The sequence below is a fragment of the Danio aesculapii genome, chromosome 17, assembly GCF_903798145.1.
Source record: "Danio aesculapii chromosome 17, fDanAes4.1, whole genome shotgun sequence".
Lineage (NCBI taxonomy): Eukaryota > Metazoa > Chordata > Actinopteri > Cypriniformes > Danionidae > Danio > Danio aesculapii.
The window spans coordinates 18,873,136-18,893,462 of record NC_079451.1 but is presented as its reverse complement, the minus strand read 5'-3'; the positions used below and the strand labels follow the sequence as shown (position 1 = coordinate 18,893,462).

The 20,327-nt window shown below is 35.7% G+C and overlaps 2 protein-coding genes across 2 annotated transcripts in view; one reads left to right on the top strand and one right to left on the bottom strand.

Moving 5' to 3' along the window:
• The first annotated feature begins 9,837 nt into the window (after positions 1-9,837).
• pth2 (parathyroid hormone 2) lies at positions 9,838-12,838 on the top strand. Its single transcript, XM_056477661.1, has 2 exons — positions 9,838-9,944; positions 12,111-12,838. The coding sequence occupies exons 1-2, from the start codon at positions 9,838-9,840 to the stop codon at positions 12,475-12,477; spliced, it is 474 nt and encodes a 157-aa protein (XP_056333636.1). The 3' UTR covers positions 12,478-12,838.
• A 2,924-nt stretch (positions 12,839-15,762) lies between these two features.
• The window catches only part of tmem121aa (transmembrane protein 121Aa), a 54,420-nt gene continuing 49,855 nt past the window's right edge, over positions 15,763-20,327 (bottom strand). The window contains exon 2 of the mRNA XM_056477783.1: positions 15,763-18,084. Within this exon, the coding sequence (XP_056333758.1) occupies positions 16,669-17,619 (951 nt within the window). The 5' untranslated portion in view covers positions 17,620-18,084 and the 3' untranslated portion in view covers positions 15,763-16,668. The remainder of the gene's footprint in view (positions 18,085-20,327) is intronic.

The following is a 20,327-nucleotide window of genomic DNA, read 5'->3' as shown; positions in this document are numbered from 1 at the left end:
TAAATTAAATTATTATGATTGTCAGATTAAGCTAAATAATTTTTTTAAATAAAATTTATGAAATGTGTTATAATATGTACATCCACACATGTTTCATTCATTCATTCATTCATTCATTCATTCATTCATTCATTCATTCATTCATTTTCTTTTTGGCTTAGTCCCTTTATTAATCAGGGGTCACTACAGCGGAATTAATTGCCAACTTATCCAGCATAACCGCAACCCAACACTAGGAAATTTGGGGTGGCCATTTTAGCTTATTGAATTCACCTATAGCGCATGTGTTTGGACTGTGGGGGAAACCGAAGCACCCAGAGGAAACCCATGCAAAGATGCGGAGAACATGCAAACTCCACACAGAAATGCCAACTGACCCAGCTCAGGGGCTCAAACCAGCAACCTTTATGTTATGTAATGCCCTGCACACGTTTCATCAGATTTATTTTAGTGCTGATAATAATTACCAACCATATGCTTTGGTGTTTAGTTTAGGAACATTGTCCAATCAATGCCTGAGTTTTGTTAAGTGATTAAATTCTGTGCTCTGGTGATTCGTCTTGTCATAAACAGCAAAGAACAGATATGATGTAGAGGATTCATTTTGCAGTGATTATAATAGGAAATTTTGTGAGAATAAGACCCTATCCCCACGACAATGGATATGTCAATCCACAAAACACATATAATTTGATCCTTTTGTCCGCACAACATCGGAATTGTCATTGCCTTGAAACTAACTTTTTGCATATGAGGTTACATAAACTGAGCTGAAAAAAAAACTCAAAACATTGCCTCTTGCATAGATGTTTGGATAGACGAAACACCACTTTTTGGAAACTATGATGTCATCATATGATGATACTAGAATTCGGTACCAATTGGTACTAGAATTTTTAAAACGTTCATATCCCGCTGTTGAGCGCGTTCTTAAACACAGCTGATTTGCCATTGTGTTCATGTGCTCAAATGAAACGACTATGATCGGCTGTGAAGGTCATCAGTTTACCGAATTCATCATGGTTTAATGAGTGTAATATACAGGGACACTGAAGTGTTTTAAAGCCACGAAGATCAGCTGGTCTGTTTATTTAATGATGTACGACGTTTTTTAAAATTTCAGAACCGATTTGTGACATTTATCGCACACTCAAACAAACTTTTTTTGCTGCTTGTTTAAACTAATTTAATATGAGCTTAACACAATTCTGAAGATTTTTTGGAAAACTTTTTTTATGTTCAGACAACTTAAATTTGTATCAATTTATGTTACGACAAAATTAATGAATTATGTGGAACCCTGCATTTTTTACAGTGTAAATCGCCTCCAAAATAAAATAATGCTTTGTGGAAGTTTTCCAGTCAGGCTCACTTGGCAAGACTCAGGTAAGACATAGACATAAGCAGCTACATTTCAAAGAAAAGTGTCAGTCACTTGAGGTCAAGTACGTTACAAGTCCACCATAATAATAACCATGGATGTACAATAATAAACGATTTGTTTTGATTTTGAAAAATCAAGAATTGAGATAAAATGGTGTCAAATTAGGTCCCCACTGATATTAAAAGCAAATCTACGCCCTTGATTAGAAGTTTACATGTTGTTAAGTTTGTTAGCACTGTAACAAAGATGATAGAATACACGATAAGATATGTCACTCATATAATTTTGAATTGGGAAAAGTATAACAGTCAATATGGCGAATTAAACCTTGCCTACTAGTACAGGAGCCAATCATCGACTGCTATAGACTAACATTTCTCCAGGAGAGAAGCTAAGACCAGACGTATGCTTTTTAAGACAGTTTTTGTGGTCGACAAACAAACTAGAATCCTAGTGAATACTTGCTTTACAGACATAAAAAATATATTGAAATAAAGCTGTAAACCTGTACTTTTAAATGAACCAACTACACTTGAAAACAAGTTTTCTGGTTTTGTAATCTGTATGAAACAAATGCGAGGTACAGTTCGTCCTGTCAAACGCACATCACATGACAACAGCAATTCAAACCCCCACAAACTTATAACCAAAGTTTCCAGCGGTGGTGAATTACTTCTAAAGACCAACTAGACAACCAGCAAACACACATTAACAGGTACACACTTTAGATATTTTAAATCCACCATAGTGTCTTATTAATAACTGTATGTCTGTACTCAGCGTGCTGAAGTAATTCATCTGTGCTTCTTTACAGCACTACAGGTGTGGAGTAATACTACACCATTTTAATCAAGGTTTTCGTTTCCATCCAAGACATTTCTTGAAATTATAGAAGAATTAAAGCAAAAGAAAAAACACAGTTGTTGCCATTAGGAGAAACTGCAGTGTAGGGATGCAAATCAACACCAGGCTCCGTAATATAACATTTGCTGTATGTGCAGTAACAGCTCACATTTGTTTTCAAATGTTTTACACAGTAAAATGAAATTATGCAAATGAAATTGGTTTATAAGAGTGAATTTAAGAGCATTTAGAACTACAGTGAATTGTCAAGTTGTTGCCCTAATGATGTGATTCAGAACAAATACTGCCACGGACAGTTTTCTTCTTCTTTTTTTTTTTAAAGAAACTCACATTAGGATGAGATTTAATAACAGCATCTTGTTTGTGGAAGAAGAAAATAGAAGTGGGTGTTTTACCTGTCAGATTTAAGAGAGCACCAAAGCCTTCGCTCCAGAGTGACACGTGTGGGAAGGATATTTGTGCGTTTACCAAACATTGGGATTCTGGGTAGCGCAGCCTCTCTGGAGGCAGATGAGCTCAGCTATGTTTATTGCATATCAATGATAGAGGAATGCGGCGGGGTAAAATGAGACGTTGATGCTGACTGTAATACACATGAGATGAGTGCAGAGGTGTGTGATGCAATGTGTCAAGCCTCTCTTCCCTTGCAGATGTGACAGTTTCATTAATGCAGGACTGGAAGTTGAAATCCTCCCCGTTTACAGTGTCATTGCATGGAAACCAGGAGAGCATTTGTGTCCTCAATGTTTGATTGCCTTGTGCACACAAAAGTCTGTGTTTGTTTTAGGAACTCAAGCAGTTTCCTTTGAATTTGATTATTAAATAGTATTACTGTATTAGTTAAAAAGTTGTGTTTAATATTATATATAGTTGAAGCCAGAATTATATTATTATGTTTATTATTTTTCCCCAATATTTCGATATTATAATTTCGATAAAACCTAAATGTTTGCATTTTGTCTGTAATTAAAAAGGCAAAACAATTACAAAAACATCCAAAAAATATCCAAAAGGATGCACAAGGGTGCATGTATGTTTAAAGTACAAACATTTGTGTAGTGTATTTATTTTTGATACAGCATAGAAAAACTGTTTACAATGTAATGTAAAAAACTAAATAAATAATCAAATGTCAAACTGTGCCATGATAAAATGTTTCCAGTAACACATTTTCAATAGTAAAGTGTTCTTTTAAATGACTCAATGAAGCTGCATTGAGGCTAGAGTGGTTGAAGTGATTACTGTCTCATGTGTGGCTCCTTTCTGTGCATCCTACACAAAGCCTGACCTTGGAATCTGAACAGCACCTTAACAACATAACTGCTGAATTCATTGCTTAACATTATTGTGGATAATAAAGTGTTTGCATATACAGTTGAGGTCAGAATTATTATCCCCCCTGTTTATTTATTTTTCTCCCAATTTCTGTTTAATGGAGAGAAGATTTTTTTCAACACATTTCTAACCATAATAGTTTTAATAACTCATTTCTAATAACTGATTTATTTTACTTTGCCATGATGACAGTAAATAATATTTGACTAGATATTTTTCAAGACACTTCTATACAGCTTAAAGTGACATTTAAAGGTTGAATTAAGTTTATTAGGTTAATTAGGCAGGTTAGGGTAATTAAGCAAGTTATTGTATAATGATGCTTTGTTCTATAGACAATCAAAAAAAGAAAAAAGAAAAGAAAGAACTGACACTGTTTAAATTCACTATAATCTTCTATGTGAAGCTGCTTTGACACAATCTACATTGTAAAAGCGCTATACAAATAAAGATGAATTGAATTGAATTGAAGATAGCTTAAAGGGGCTAATAATTTTGACCTTAAAATTGTTTTTTAAAAATTTAAAACCGCTTTTATTCTAGCCAAAATAAAAAATATAAGACGTTCTCCAGAAGAAAAAATTTATCATACATACTGTGAAAATGTCCAAAAGGGGAGCTAATAATTCTCTCTCTCTCTCTCTCTCTCTCTCTCTCTCTCTCTCTCTCTCTCTCTCTCTCTCTCTCTCTCTCTCTCTTGAATGTTTGTAATTCATGAATGCTTTAAAATTCATGAATACAGAAATGAGGTCTTAGGAGATTTAAAACATTAATACATGTTAAAAAATAAAATAAATAAAAATAAAGAAATAAAGAAATAAAACTAAATAAATACATAAATAAAAAGTAAAAAATTGTAGCATGTATTGTTAAGAAAACAAATCTTACCAAACATTAGTACAATATTAACATATGTTCTATGCTAGAAAAGTAAATGTTCTACTAAATTTTAAAAACTGTGCTTTATTTACTAACAATAACTAAACATAAATAATCCTTGTACAGCATTTATTATGTTAATTTCAACCTTTACTAATACATTACTAAATACAAGTTGTTAGCATTAGTTGGACTTATTACATTAAGTAACATTAACAAAGGTAAATAAATACTGTATTAAATGTTTGTTAATAAGGTACATTGACAGTTATTAACTATTAGTACATTACATATTAATTTCTTAACTGTTTTGAAGTTGAAACACATTGAAGTTGGTATTATGTAGTCGTAAAGTAAATATAAACACATCTGAAACATGACACTTTCTTCTTATTTTGATCAATTGTTGATCATGTTTGATGAAATGACTACAGATTCTATTTACATTATGAAGAAATGTCACAGCACAGACACTCTATATGGTAGACAGACATTTCAGACTGCATGATTTATCAAGATTACAAAATGGACTTGCAATTGAAATGACAAAATAGTCTAGTAAATTTTGAGATATGAAACTTGATTCCACCCATTCGAGGGAGGAGCTCACTAAACGTTTTTGAACTGTTTCTATGGTAACACAGTGTCCAATTTCAAAACATTTTTTTTTCACGGGATGAGTTTTAAGTTTCAGAATGATATCTAATTTAGGATGATTACTGAAATATGTGAGAGAAAAAAAACCCATAAAATTGAACACCAAGTAGGATTCCAATCATTAAAAAGGTAATAGCTTCTTCATGAAGGAATTCATTTGCATAATATCATAATGTTTTTACTACATAATTAACTATTATATTTAAGACTTAGCATTAGACATATTATAGGATGTTAATTTTATTGTCTCAGGAGATCAAGATTTGGCTGTTTTACATGGTCGCTGTTATGCCCTGCTTGTAGATCATAATCTGCCAGCAAAACTCATCTTTCTGTGTTGGCTCTTGAATGCTAATGTAAGGAATGCTAATGTTATCATAACCTTGATAACAGGAAAAGCATGAAGCATTTTTAATTCTCCATCAATCACATTCTCCTCTCTGAAGTTTTATAGGCTTTTAGGGACATAAATGCTAATTTATATATATTTATTTTTGATTCAAAGGGATAATTTACCTTTAGTAAAGATGAAAATGTGGTTAATTTACATTGTATATTAGCATTAGTTTAGATGATTTACTTTTTTCTTTACAGTAGAACAAATTGAAAGATTCTAGCTGAAGCTTATATTACTTATTTATAAATATTTAGTATATTTATGATTAGAGATTTTCATTTTTTTGAACTGACTGAATATTGGTTTAAGTAAAATAGTCATATTTGGTTTCATAAAAATGCTTGATAACATATTTTCCAATCTCAAACAAAAATAAAACAAAAGCATTGTGATTCTTCGAAATTGACAACTGGTTAGATCCGCAAATGTAATAATTTATTGTGGTTGAAAATCAGGGTTATTCCACCAATTAATTATTTCTTATCTTTTTTAACACGGGAGTAACCAGAATTCTTTAACTACTAATGGTCATAGCGGTCATTGTGACTGTTTACATTCAAAGCTTCTATTGAGATTTTAGAATGAAGTTTTAAATGTTTGTCATCACATATTTATAAATCATTCATTACCCAAAAAATACAATAATTTTTGTGATAATTGTGTATGAGAAATGAGACATACCTCGCTTTGCTGGCAAGTTGTAGAGAAACATTTTTCATTACAATGAAAATGTTTTTAAATAGCCCCTTTCACACATTGATACCAGTAAATATTTGGAAAATTTCTGGAAAAATTTGCCAGTAAATTTTATAAAAATGCTGTTCAGACAAGCAAGGATGTTCCAGAATGTTTCTGAAAGCTGAGACCATTCACACCTCCAATCCAAAATTCTAGTAAAGTCAGACATCAGGAACCAGAAATGAGCTTTAAACGGCTGCGCTAGTCGCAGGGGTCGCAGGCTTTTGTTGATGATTTTACTTTTATCTACAGCTTTAGCATTCATGCAGCTGCTTTGTCCCAAAGACATCCAAAGGCAGAAGCGTGAATCGCAGCTAAATGTTTACACATTTGACGACATTACAAAATCTGTGGATTCATGAGTATTGTGAACAACTTCAATGAAAACATATGGAGGAACACTTTCGCATGTCGAGATGTACATTATATGTGTGAGTGTTGGCGCACACTGGCCACTCCTGCACTTCACGTGCACACACGTCAAGCAACTGAAGCAGAGCTTGAAGGTAAATAAACAGCAGTTTATCATAAGGGTTTTAACAATAATTTTCTTACACAGTTGGCATTAAGAAGGAACAAAGAAACATTATCTGACTAACAGTTAATTCTAATAACTAAGCTAATAACTAGCAGCTAAATGTGTCTGGAAAAATAATCAAAGGCTTTTATTTTCATAAACAGAGTGGATGTGAATGCGTCTGAGTGTTATAATTGGCTGGAGTAGACGACTCACATCAACGCGTTCTAAATTGGATTGCGATTTTCACGGTAATTTACCTTTTGCGTTCAAACAGAGCAGCATTCCAGCAAATAGCCAGTAATGTTACAACTTCTCTTACCGGAAAATTGCAGAAATAAATTTACCTGTATTTTCAAAAAGGGCCTGTTCACACATGATCCCTCTCCGGAAAATCGCCGGTAAAAGTGACAGTACAATTTTTCCATTATGTCACTTCAGAGTAAAACATACTCAGAACTCCTTTGTGTTATATAACTTCAATAAAGTAACTATGTTTGAATAAAATGTACATATGAACAATCACGCTACTAGTTAGTTACATGGGTTTTATATATATATATATATATATATATATATATATATATATATATATATATATATATATATATATATATATATATATATATATATATATAAAATTACAGTTCAAAATTTAAAAAATGGTCATGTCCCATTAGTTCTAGTGTTAAATTAAAACATCATTGCTATTGTGTTGTCTAAAAAAACGTAAGACATCTTTTTATTTTATATAAATAATTCAAAGATTTTAATAGGCCTCTGGATTTGCTATTAATGCATATTTTGAGAAGAAATGCTAATTGTGAGAGTCATTATTTAATAAATACTAATGATCTACCTTCAGTCCACCCCTCCACAATGTCTAAAAACAATTCAATATTTTACACTGACCAGCGGTTTAATAGAATGTTTAAACTCTTAATCTTTATTAAATAATGTAAAGGACACTCTTTGAAATGCTTTAGTATTTTAGACCGCAAAAACCTCAAGGTTTGTTTGAGGATATGAAAGAGTCGGAGATGAAGAGAAGAGAGAAGAGAGAGTGCTAGCATGTGTAAAAAAAAAGAGCTCATGACTCACAGCTGCGGTCGACAGTAGATGTTCAAACTTGCAGATCTATGGATTACAGCCAAAGTTGAGGCCAGAGTGTAGCGAGTGCTTCAGATCTTCTGAATCCCCTGACCTTGTCCACCTCACACCCTGATTCTTTCCGTCTACTCTTTCATTCTTGTCCCTGAACTCATGTCCGACCCGAGCGGCCCACGTCGCTGTTGCTGCTCTCCATAATGACTGTCAGGACCTGCACGTCTCAAGCTTGCACTCACAACCAATGCCCATTATTTTAAATGAGACCTTGCTGAAGTCTGCTTCGGTAACAAGCTTCCTTGTGTTGAATGAAAATGAATTCAGCGGATGTCTTTATCACGGCCATATTAGAGTTTACATGGGGATACATGATAAAAACACATTGTTTTTGTTTGTTTGTTTGTTTAAAAACTAAATATATAAAATTCTGATTCGCACACAACTGTTTTAGCAGTTGTCAGAGAGTTTCTGAAACAAAATCCTTCCTTGCGGTTGTATAAAATGTGACAAATTGTCTTGTGGGGGATTCAGTTGTGTTTGACAGGACCTTTCAATTTTAATGAGTGACGTCTTGCTTGGCCTAGAATCCAAACATGTGCGTAGGAAGCCTGTGGACGGCAAACAAACGTCACTTCAAATTCGCTTCACGATCCTCATTACCGACCCTCATCTTGTAAATCATGATCCTATAGGTTACGCCCAGCAAAAGGAAGGTCACGCTTGGTAAAATCAAGGGCATTATACGCCATAGAATGCAAACACTGCTACATCTAGTTTTGATCATGATTTTGTGAACGTGTGGCACTTTCCAGATTTGTCATTTTCCTTTTTTTGGAGACATCATTAGGTGTGCTGACGTCCAAACTGTTGTCGTTTCTCTTCTGATTCTTTCCTCTATTTTAAGGCTCCGTTCCAAACAGGACATTCAGGGGTGTCGCCTTCTCAGGTTCTTGTTTCAACAAGGAAAATGACACATGTCTTTTTATCTTTTCTGTTTCCCCCTACAACTTCCGACACAAAGAGAGGTATATATAATCCCACACAAGCAAATCCTGTATATATTCACACTGGCATTTGACAACCTGAGAAGTTGGTGAAGCAATACATAGAAATAGCCATCATAAGCTACTTTTTGACAATTAAATACCATCCTAGAGTGTTAGAGAGAAATTCTGGACAAGCATAAATCTCATTGCATGGAAGATTTGTGAAGTAGCTTGGAGTAAAACTTGACTGATTGGATTTTTGAGTCCACGCACTGGAGACAAAGAGCTTCATCAACGCAACACACGGTGAAGTGGAAGAACTACTCTGCTAAGGTACCACATATCTAAATACTACGTTAAAATTGGCTCTCAAATGTATCCAAAATTTGGGATTTCATATTAAACAATACATATTCGTTTAATGATAATAATTATTTTTACAAAAAAATAAGCATATTTACATTTTTTTTTTTTCAAAATTATGCATTTATATGTTTTTTTAATGTTTCACTATAGGAGTCATTTAAACAAGTACAAGATCCTTTGAATATTATAATATTTATTTATAATTATAACCACACATATTACATTTTGTGAAAAAAGCAATATTTCATGATAAATCAGCTAAACTTGTCATGTATTTTATCTTAAAAAAAAACAACTATTAATATGTACCTTTTTGCTCCTTTCTAAAGCTCTGCTGTGTAATCTAAGTGAGTGAAAGTGTGTGAATAATTCATATAGACATTTGAAATATACTTCTGATTGGCTGATATACGACTTTAATTTCAAAGTGGCCTGAAGTCAGACCTGTCTTCCAGCACTAGTCAGAAGACTTGCTCATGTTTCTCATATCTGCGTGAATTGCATTTAGCATCTATATTTTGAATGTTGCGCATGTATATTCTGTATTTTTCTTAACCAAACGGACATTTTGCTAATGTAATGTGTTATTCAACGTATTTATCTGCAGATGGCTTCATTCTTGCCTCTTCGTCCTGCCCTGTTGTTCTTAGTCCTCATGAGTGTGACTCTCATGACATCGGCATTTCCCCAGCCTCAGCTTCGACCTCTCCAAAGGTATCACATAATAATAATAATAATAATAATAATAATAAGTGTTTTCATTCCAATTATGAATATGATATATTCTTTGTTGTTGTCTTTGTATTGTTGTTATTGCTCACTTATATTTGATGTATTGATCACTTAATCTAATAACATTACTTTTCATGCATGATGAGTCTGTCATTAATTGCATTTGTGTAAGTACTTACACTGTAATAAATTCCCAGAATTTCACAACATGTTACTGTAATTTTTCACAGTAAATTACATTAGTATCACTTTACAGGATTTACCTGTTAGATTTTATTGTGAAATTAAGGCTGGCATCATGGTTACAGCAAATTACTCTAAAAAAGGGCTATATCTTTTGCACGTTATTTATAGGAATTCGAACATATTAATATTTTATTCAACATAGAAATTAATACTCATTAACTTTTATGCTAGTACAGGAACTTTGTTTTGGTATTTATAAATATTTTCAGAAATATTGTTATTATGAAGTCCCTCACAGTAATTTACTGTGAATTTACATACAGTACTTTACTGTGAAAGTAATGCAATTATTAGCCAGTAATTTACTGTAAATTTAAGGTCAAGTATTTTACAATGTACATTTTACATTTGAGCAAGAGACTTCAATTTTCACAAGTCTTTCTTTTCACCTAGAACAAATTTGCTTCAAGGATCAGCCGTAGTAACCTCAAAATAAACAATATTTTCAAATTCTTGTTCAGGAGATCATATTTTAAGATAGCATTGGCAACATTTTATAGAATCCTGAGTTAAATGATTTTAAGTGCCAGACAGTGAGTGCAAAATGATTATTTAAAAGGTAAGGAACAAAAAAAAAAAGGGTTTTAAAAACCATTTCCGAAACGCTTCAGTAAAATTTGAGTTAAATTCGGAAACCCTTTTTATTAGCGACACCAGTGGCCATTAAGAGAACTGCAGCAAGGTACAAGTCAAGAGACCTAAATTGATATAATGAAAGCTAAATTGTTTTTCATAGTTTAGCTGCATGCTTTCTTCTCAATAACAAAATAAACACAAAAGAAAAAATACTGAAGGGGAAAAAAACAAGCTAAGCTTTTTTTTTTTTTTTTTTTTTTTAGCATTTTTAGCTTAGCTTAGCATAGTACAGTAGCAACGTCTTTTATCATGCTAGAATAAGAGTGTAGTTCCTAGTCATATCGACCTAGAAAATAGCAATTTTCAATTTCAGTCGCTCTTAGTACACAATTTAACTATAGAAGAGGGCAACTTTAAATAGTAAAATTATCTAGTCTTTTTTGAATGAGGTGCTTGATTTATGCTAAGCTAAGTTTATAGTGCTCTCACCAGAGATTGGCAAAAAAAGTGGAGTGTTCCTTTAAAAAAACCATATGATCATAGCGATGTGGATATTTTTGCACAAGCTCTTCAATTCAACAGCATCATGTAATATATGTGATTATTAAAATCACATTATTATGACATCTATGAAGTATTATATAGATTATAAAGTATATTTGTGCTCTATAGACTAATAGACCTGACTCATTCATTCATTCATTTTCTTTTTGGCTTAGTCCCTTTATTAATCTAGGGTCGCCACAGCAGAATGAACCGCCTATGAATCCAACATATGTTTTACACAGTGGATGCCCTTCCAGCCGCAACCCATCATAGGGAAACACCCATACACACTCTTTTACACACATACACCACAGACAATTTAGCTTACACAATTCACCTATCCCACGTCTTTGGAATTGTGGGGGAAACCGGAGCACCTGGAGGAAACCCACTCGAACACGGGGAGAACATGCACATCCACAAATGCCAACTGACCCTTGGACCAGCGACCTTCTTGCTGTGAAGCGATCAAGCTACCCACTGCGCCACCGTGATGCCCAACAGCCTTTACTATAATTCCATTTTCTTTGCATGACACACTGATATTAGTGTACAGAATACCTCTTTCTTCATATTTTTCTAAACATTATGAGCATTGATATTGTGTCACAAGTTGTTTCACAGACACTAAGAAGTCAGGTTTCATTACAGCTCGTCCACACGACAGAAAAAGTCTTCCATGTATCCCCATTAAAGAGTTATCCATTCAGAGTTATCATTTCATTCAGTTCTTTATTCCTTACTGGAGACATTTCTAACACTTCTCTCCCTCATAAACAGTAACTTGCCTGCTATTGGTCAAGAAGACTCCAAAGGTGAGCAGTGGGAGGTGGTGTATCCATCCATCTCGCTCCGTGATTGGAGCATTCAGATGCTGACCGCCCCTGATTTTGGTGCAGCTAAGGCTGGGAGGGAGCAGCTGGTGGCAGATGATTGGCTCCCGCTCAGCCAATCACAGATGGAGGAGGAGCTGGTGAAGGGCTGGACGGGTGATTGGCCTTCACGGGTGGGACACCAGCAGAAGAGAAACATAGTGGTGGCAGATGACGCTGCGTTTAGAGAGAAGAGTAAGCTGTTGACAGCAATGGAGAGACAGAAATGGCTCAATTCCTATATGCAGAAGCTCTTAGTAGTTAATTCAAAGTAATTGTAATCTTTATGTACTTGTATAAATATATATATATGAGATGTATAGGGACAAATGCATTTTGTGTGGGAGAAAAAGATCATGAGGTAAACAATTTAAGAGGTAGTTCAATTAAGAATTAAAATTCTGTCATTGAATACTAATTTCAGTTTGATCCTTCTTGCATGGAAAATGGAAATATTCAGTTAATGATATGGATTTTGAATGACATGACACAGATACATGATGAGAACTGTATTTTTAGTTGATCTATCCCTTTAAAGACTCATAATCACAGTATTTTAAAACTGTATGCAGATAAAGGTGCTTTTCTTTTCACTTTCTTTTTAGAAAATCTTTGAATAAGGGATGCATGATGTGTTTATTGGTCTGATCATGATTTGAATAAATGCCTGAAAACAATGTTAAAATGGTTGTATGGCTGTTTGAGGGAATATTCAGATGGTTTAACTGGATACACTGAATTTGAGACACACATTGCTTTAACAACTAAATTGACAAGTACTAAAACTAAACAAGCAGATTTTTTTATGGTAAATGTTTGTCAGTTTATTAGTTCAATTAGGTATTAAAAACCAGCAAAGATTATTTAGAATCTGTCAAATTTACAGAAAAATATTGGAAAAACTAAAGTCTCAGAATCGATGATGCTTGCATCAAATTAAATTTACAAGTGATTCGGCAGATATTGTAGAATGCACATTAAATGCAGACGTCTCCTTTAATGTTTCGAATAAACTTTTGGGAAATTAAAATGTTTAATGGTGCTTTCACACCTAGACTTTTGCTTCGGAACCTGGCGCATTTCCCCAGTTAGCACGGTTCGTTTGGCATATGTGAATACAGCAATTAACCGATTAAAACAATCGGTCCGAGATTGCCTGAATGAGGTGGTCTTGGCTCAGTTGAAACAAACTCTAAAGCAGATCGATTGTAGTGAGAAAGCAATACGATACGAACCCGGCTATATCACAGTGTATTATGGATATATCAGAGCAATATATACAGCTATATGAAGAGAGATTTATGAGTAGGGTGGGATGTCATTCCCACCTGTAAATGTGCGTTTCATGTCAAATATGAAAGTGAAAGCATGTTAACTATTAACGAAAGCTGTTTATCCTTTAGGAAAATTGACTGAACTGCAGTCTTGGTTTGTGTTATTTCTCTCTATAATGTAAAGCCTATAGTGCATAAGCCAACTGCTCTGTATGAGAAAGTCTTACATCTGATTTATATTTGGTGACAATGTCTGTGGGTGTCACCATTCAAAGTGAAAGCGCAGCTTTCGCTTTTCATCTCTTATTGCTTATCGTCATAAATTAAAATAAGGACGCATGACTGAGCAGGACTCACCGTGAAATTCTGACCAATGTAAGGAGAGTTTACTTGCACATGACTTGTTTTGGCTCTTTTGGCCTGTTTAAAAACATTGCCGTGTGAAAGCAAAGTGCACCAAGAACATAGAGACATTATAACAATGTTAATCTCTGTTTCAGGACAAAACAATCAATCCACGGGTGTGAAAGCACCCTAAATATGATTGATCAAACTAATTTTACCCAGTACTGGGTTGCAGTTGGAAGGTATTCCGCTGTGTAAAACATATGCTGGATAAGTTGGCAGTTCATTCCGACCCCTGATGAACAAAGGGACTAAGCTGAAGGAAAATGAATAAATGAATGATCATAAAAAAAATTTTGTTTTTCAAATAATTAACAATTCTTTGTGGCAAATGGGTAAATCTTTGGTTTGAAGGACTGTCGAAAAGTATAATGATTTAAAATGACAATTAGCTCATGTTTTAGAGCTGCGTTGTGAGGGTTTTTAATTTGTCATCATAGGATTACTTGACAAAATATTTGGGTAAATAAACCATTCCCAGCTAGAATTGTTTGTGTTTTAATGAAGATGTCTAGACATCTAAACACAGACAGCTTGGCTAAAACAAACTACAAGTGAAAAAACCACAATATACCAACTTTTGAATTACTCTCACAAATCATGTTCTTACCAACTTCATTAGTAATCGCTTTAGTGCCTGTATGGAGAGAGATTACATGTGACACAAATAAAACTTTAAGTAACAAGTTCCCTACATGCTTGATAAGACAATACATTTCCAAGATGAATAGATTTTTGAGACTCTGTAAAGGTACCATGAAGTGAAGCAAGCTGGTAAATTGAGCTATGTGTCAGCTGAGATAGGGCCTCCCATGATGATATTAGTAATTTATCGCCAAGCCGAATTATGATGTGCTTAAAATGGAATTTTTAATGTTCTGACAGCAGAAAATTAAATAGGGCCATGGTTAAATACACCCTCATGACCTCATTAGCCTCAAGCTAGCAGGCGATTAATCAACTGATTGGAGAGGCTTGAAGTATGAGGAAATCTCTGACGCCAGAGACTGCGACAGCTGAATCGCTGCTTCAGGTGCATTTGTTGGAATCGACAATGTTTATATTCTTTTAGTTTTTTTTAAAGGGCCTTACAAAGGTCAAGTATTGCCAGCAGCACTAGGAGGTGTTGTTAAAACTCTTCTTGTGAATCCCAAGGGGCTACTATTCAGCATCCAAGAAGTAATGTATAGGCTGTTTGTTGGGGATAATATATTTCCGCTGAAGTGACTGACAGAGATCAACATTTATCTCCAAGTGTCAAAAGTGTCTAGTTGTCAGCTGCCAACAATTTACGGCTCCCTAGAAATGGCATCTCTGTTAGGACTGAGAACTGCGGTGTAGGAAATCTTCCTGCTCTTCGGGCCTCTTGGTGAGGAAGCCTATAGAAACTCTATAATGCTGAGATGGATGAGAGGGCTGAGGATCACAGGAACTGTAATTTATCACTCCGTACAGCTGGCCTACATGGCAGCCAGAGCCAATCAGCAGTAGCCAAATTGCTTTCTGCACCCCATTCTCACTGAGTGGAACTGCGTTTCAGAGCTCATGCAGAATCAACCAGTCCTGCTGTTTCTCAGCGGTTCATACACGAGTGCTGGCTGGCTGTTGGAGTGAACGCTGTGTTTATGGTTATCAGTTAAGTAGCCTTGAAAACCAAAGCAAATGCTAAAGTGTAATGCATATTTTAGCTGCTCATTTTAAACAAACCACAGTTTTTTGAGATTATTGAGGTTTTATTACACTTTGCAACATTCAAAATGTCACATCTAAAAGAAAAAAGAAACGAGATTATTATCAATGATCATATAATAATAATAATAATAATAATAATAATAATAATAATAATAATAATGATACATTTATCCTCTTAAAAAACATGACTGTGTTGTATATTAATTCTTGTGTTATCAACCAGTATAATCTGTTTTTAATGAACTCTCTTTTGTCCTCTTTTCAACACATACAAAACTTGACACAAAAATTTGGCTAATTAAAAGGTTTTCTGTTCCCAATTGAAAAAAAAAACAATCCTGTGAGAGTTATTCCAGGGAAATAAATCCTGTGAGAGTGGTTTTGCTTTAAAACATGCTCACATCTTAACACGCAAAAGATCATTTTAATCTTAAAATCACAAAAATCTTCAAAACACATTTTGAAGTTCACTTGAAGTTCACTTCTTGCCTTAAATCTGTAGGAGAAATGGACGTAATACTGAACTTCTTGGTATTCTTGGTTTTTCTTTGCTCATCAGCAAACCCAGGAGGGAATTTCCTCACATTTAAGCACTGATTTTATGGGGGAAGGTCTGCAGAATTGTGTAAAATTAGTTTAATCATTGTGAGTTGAGAGTTCTGGCCTCTCAATGATATTTGAAAGCATATTAAGACTAGCCAAAATATGTTATAAAATTACACACAAGGAGCTTTGAAGAACTTTGAAAATGACGAGATTCTGGAGAAATCTGAGCAGATTCCATGTGAGGGAGCCAGGTGAGTCACGATCACACAAATCTCTTTAAAAACACCCCAAATCTAACTTCACAAAACAGCTTGAAATTACAAAATCCGGTTAAAAGCAAGATCTTGTGAGCTGCCATTTGTGCATCTGAGCATCAATGGCCTCAGCCTAGATGAGCAGGGCTTTAAAAACATCCTTCAAAGAAGTAATCTTAGGGCTGAACTCCTTGCTCAATAGCAGAGGGACCAAAATAAGTCTAGTTCATCTTGTCCTGGTCTGAATTTACGAATGTTTTATTCTACAAAGTCCTGACAATTTGGTCAGCTCTGGTCACGTGTCAATGACCTCACGGGCTGGTGAGGGCTCTTCTGGGAGAGTGGTTGTGGCGTTTGGTAGCGTTTGATTGTGTGGCACAGAGTTCTGCTGTATCTCCATTGCAATCCCTGCAGGATCCTGTGGGGGAAACTCCTTAACTTGTCTTCGGTACTCCAGGAAGGTGCAGGCCTTAGTGGCGATAGCAACTACGTTCTTTCCTATGAAGATGGTCGAGACTCGGCTGTCCTGGAACAGCACCATGTTGACCCCTCGAATGAGAATGGTGACGATATTAATGGTCACCAAGCTGAGGACTGGATACAGCATCATCTTCTGAGGCGACACGTGCTCACCCTGCACGCTGATCTCGCTTAGAGAAACACAAGGCAGGATCAACAACAGGATGTAGCAGTAGAAGAACATCAGACCTTCAGCCCAGATGGGCAGACCTGTCCGCTGTGGCTCCCAAAGATTAGCCTGAATGTCCAGGACATCAAGAAGGTCAAGTGCCACCCAGAAGAGGCGACCCCTCATGTCCTCCTTTTTCCGAAAGGTTCTAACATACTCCATGCTGTCAAGAGCGACAAGGACAAGGTAGAGTCCAGGTACACAAACTGACAGCAACAAAGTCAATGCTTTCCGAGCGACCGTCTCCAAACTTTTACGGTCAGCCTTGTAGTTCTGGAAGACGAAGTAGAGTTTGATCTCCAGAACAAAGATATAGAGGAACCAAAGGATCATGGCGTAACCTCGCTTCGCAGTCCTTACCTCAGCTCCCACCCACACAGCCACATATCGCAAGACTATAAGAAAGCAAATATCTCCAACCAAGACGATAATGCAGACGCCGATTTTACGTGGGCCCTGGTTTTGCTCTACAAGGTAGGCATCCATGAAGGCCATGCTGGTCATGATCACAATGGTGGTTAAACACACATGCCTCTTGTCAGGTGGCGGCAGAACCATGGTGCCGTCTCTTTTATAAAGTAAAAAAACAAACAAAATGTACCCTTCAAAAAGTTGCAATGTTAGTTCATGATGTGCAAATGATGTCCATCGATGATGGAGACTGAGGAGCCCGTTCAGCAAAGCTCCACTCAGTCCAGTGTCTGTTCCTTAGCACATTTTGAGATTCACATTGCCTCCACACTTGTTTAGTTCATCAATATCTCTTTGATTCGAGGTGGCTTTGATATACCTTTATGTGTATCCGCAGCTGAGCCAGATTGTGTTGACTTCCTGACCTTACCGACATGAGCCTGCTTGTCTGTGTCAGCTGACCCATATAAACAGCATGGCTGGATACCGCACCGCTCTCTTGACGTTATCTCTTACTCCTGCAACCGAGCCGAGCATGCACAGGAGTTCTTTTAGATGTGACGGCGAAATGGAAGGTCACAACTCTCTATCTGCTCTTCTGCCTTGGAGCATCTGTGAATTACAGAAAGAAAAATTAGCTCTCTTCAGAGAATGTTTCTGACCTTGTTCCAACTGATGAAGCTTTAAAACAAAACACTAGGGGTCACTGTGGTAATTTAGCACAATCAGATGTAACATCCCCATGAGACCTTAGGCTTTATTTCACATTCCTCTAAAGCTTTTATGTTGAATAGGCTTTAGCTATGTTGAAGGACACTGATTTTCATGTTTAAACATATAAAAGGGAACTTATTTTTGATGTAATTGTTCAGTCAATGACAAAGCTAGCGCAATAAAGCTTGAATTATGATCTCAACATCTTTTTTTCTTCAGCACGTGACCCCACTTTTCAAGTTGTCTCCTTAGCTGAATACTTTCACATAGTTTTAATTAAAAAATTCCTGCTTTTTTCATAATTTGTATATGCTTGATCTTGCCATGCTGCATTCTCTATACTTAGGTATAGCACTGTCAGCTGCTAGAATATCATTCCCTAATATTCCTATGAGCTCTGAGTCACCAGCTTCCATAGCAACAGTTTCTATTGAGAGAGTGATAATAAGTGATGATGAGTTTAACGCAGCAGGGAACCCTCGAATTTCTGGAAAGCGAGATATTACTGGATGCGTCGACAGGCGGAGGGGTGTGCATCGCTCTGATATCTAGGTGTGAGGTGGCTTGATTTGAATGACAATACTCAAAATATGATTTTCCGTAAGCTTCTGTATGCAAGGTGGGCACAAAGTGTTGAAATCAAATAAACAGCACCACATTTTAAATGCTGCCATCTTCCTGGAAGCCACTGCTTTCAGATAAAGCAACTATTCTGACTAGGACTCATCTCGTGGTCAAAATTTGATGTCTAGATTTCCTCTTTAGCTGGAACATGAGGGGAAAAATGTGTAAAAATGATCAAGAGATTAATGTTGATCTTCTTTTTGTTGTATGACATTAAAAATACAACAACTTTTTGCACACCACTCACACAACGGCACTTCACAATCTCCTATTGCTAGTTAGTTCACGTCAATGGTGCTCATGTTTGATATATATGATAGCCAACACTGAGACTATTTGCTCACAAGTCTTCTCGAGTGATTGATTTCTATCTTACAGAGATAGAAATCATACACAATAAATCAGTACACTGAGAAATACATGGAGCCAGAGGATGTTAAAAGATATGGAGTCCACGAGGCAGTATATCTTGTACTTTGTATTGTGCTGTTTCCAGAAATCATAATTTCAGCTGCATTTATCCTGAATCTTACTTGCACTTAGCTTTAGATATATGCTCAGAAATAAAGGTACAAAGGCCAGTACCTTTTCAAAAGGAACACTTTTGTAGTTATGTACTTTATTGTACTATGAAATGTTGTTTCAGTTTTTGTACTTTACTTGTGAGTGTGTAAGGATTCTGAATACACTGAGTGATGGATTATTATGCTATGCATGGTCAGCTTTGGAACACTTTATTTTGATAACATATTTAAATTTTTTAACAAAACATAACTTTGCAACTACATGTCAACCATCAGTTATTAGAGTATTTAAGTCCCTCTGAATTGCATTGGAATATGCAGCTTTATTCAGTGTGTTGACTTAATTTTCACTGGAACAGGTACAACCCAGGCTCATTATTGGTACGTACCCCTAGATACATTTCTGGGCAGCACGAAATACATCCCAGGAGGTACGTTTACTAGTAGTTTTAGTTTTCGTGAATCCACCAGTGGCCGCTGTGTACGATTTTTCAGATCTCAGATTTCTCCTGCGAGTGCCATTTGCGCCTGCTCTTCTCGTATAAATCCACCAGAGGCCGCTGTTGATTGACGAACTGAATGACTGACTGACCGACCGACTGATCACCCCCCAGCTACCCCTTATCCTAAACCACACAAATAGTGTTTTCAAAAGCACAGATTGGCCTGATCACCCCTTCTCTAAATACAAACCGACAGTGTTTTCAAAATCAATCTAAAAAAAAGTCCTCGCGGCCGCATGAATTTTACCATGTTTTCAGATCTTACCATGTTCTCACCCTGTTATTTACTTGTTTCTTTTATTATTTGCCTTTTGTTTTTGTTTTACCTGCTTTCTGGAACCTTTCCTCACCGGACTCAAAATCTGTCGTTGCGATCAACTTTTCTCTGCATCTCTAGTCTGCCGACCTACGTGGCAAGCTAACTAGGCAAACTGGTAACCACATGCACGTCAGTCGTCAGCTTTTTGTGTGAAAAGAAACAGAAGCCATC

Bases quoted from the DNA above. Each gene is read 5' to 3' on its own strand.
- pth2 (XM_056477661.1), top strand. From the start codon at position 9,838: ATGGCTTCATTCTTGCCTCTTCGTCCTGCCCTGTTGTTCTTAGTCCTC. The intron at 9,945-12,110 runs GTATCACATAAT...CCTCATAAACAG, and splicing joins CAGCTTCGACCTCTCCAAAG to TAACTTGCCTGCTATTGGTC.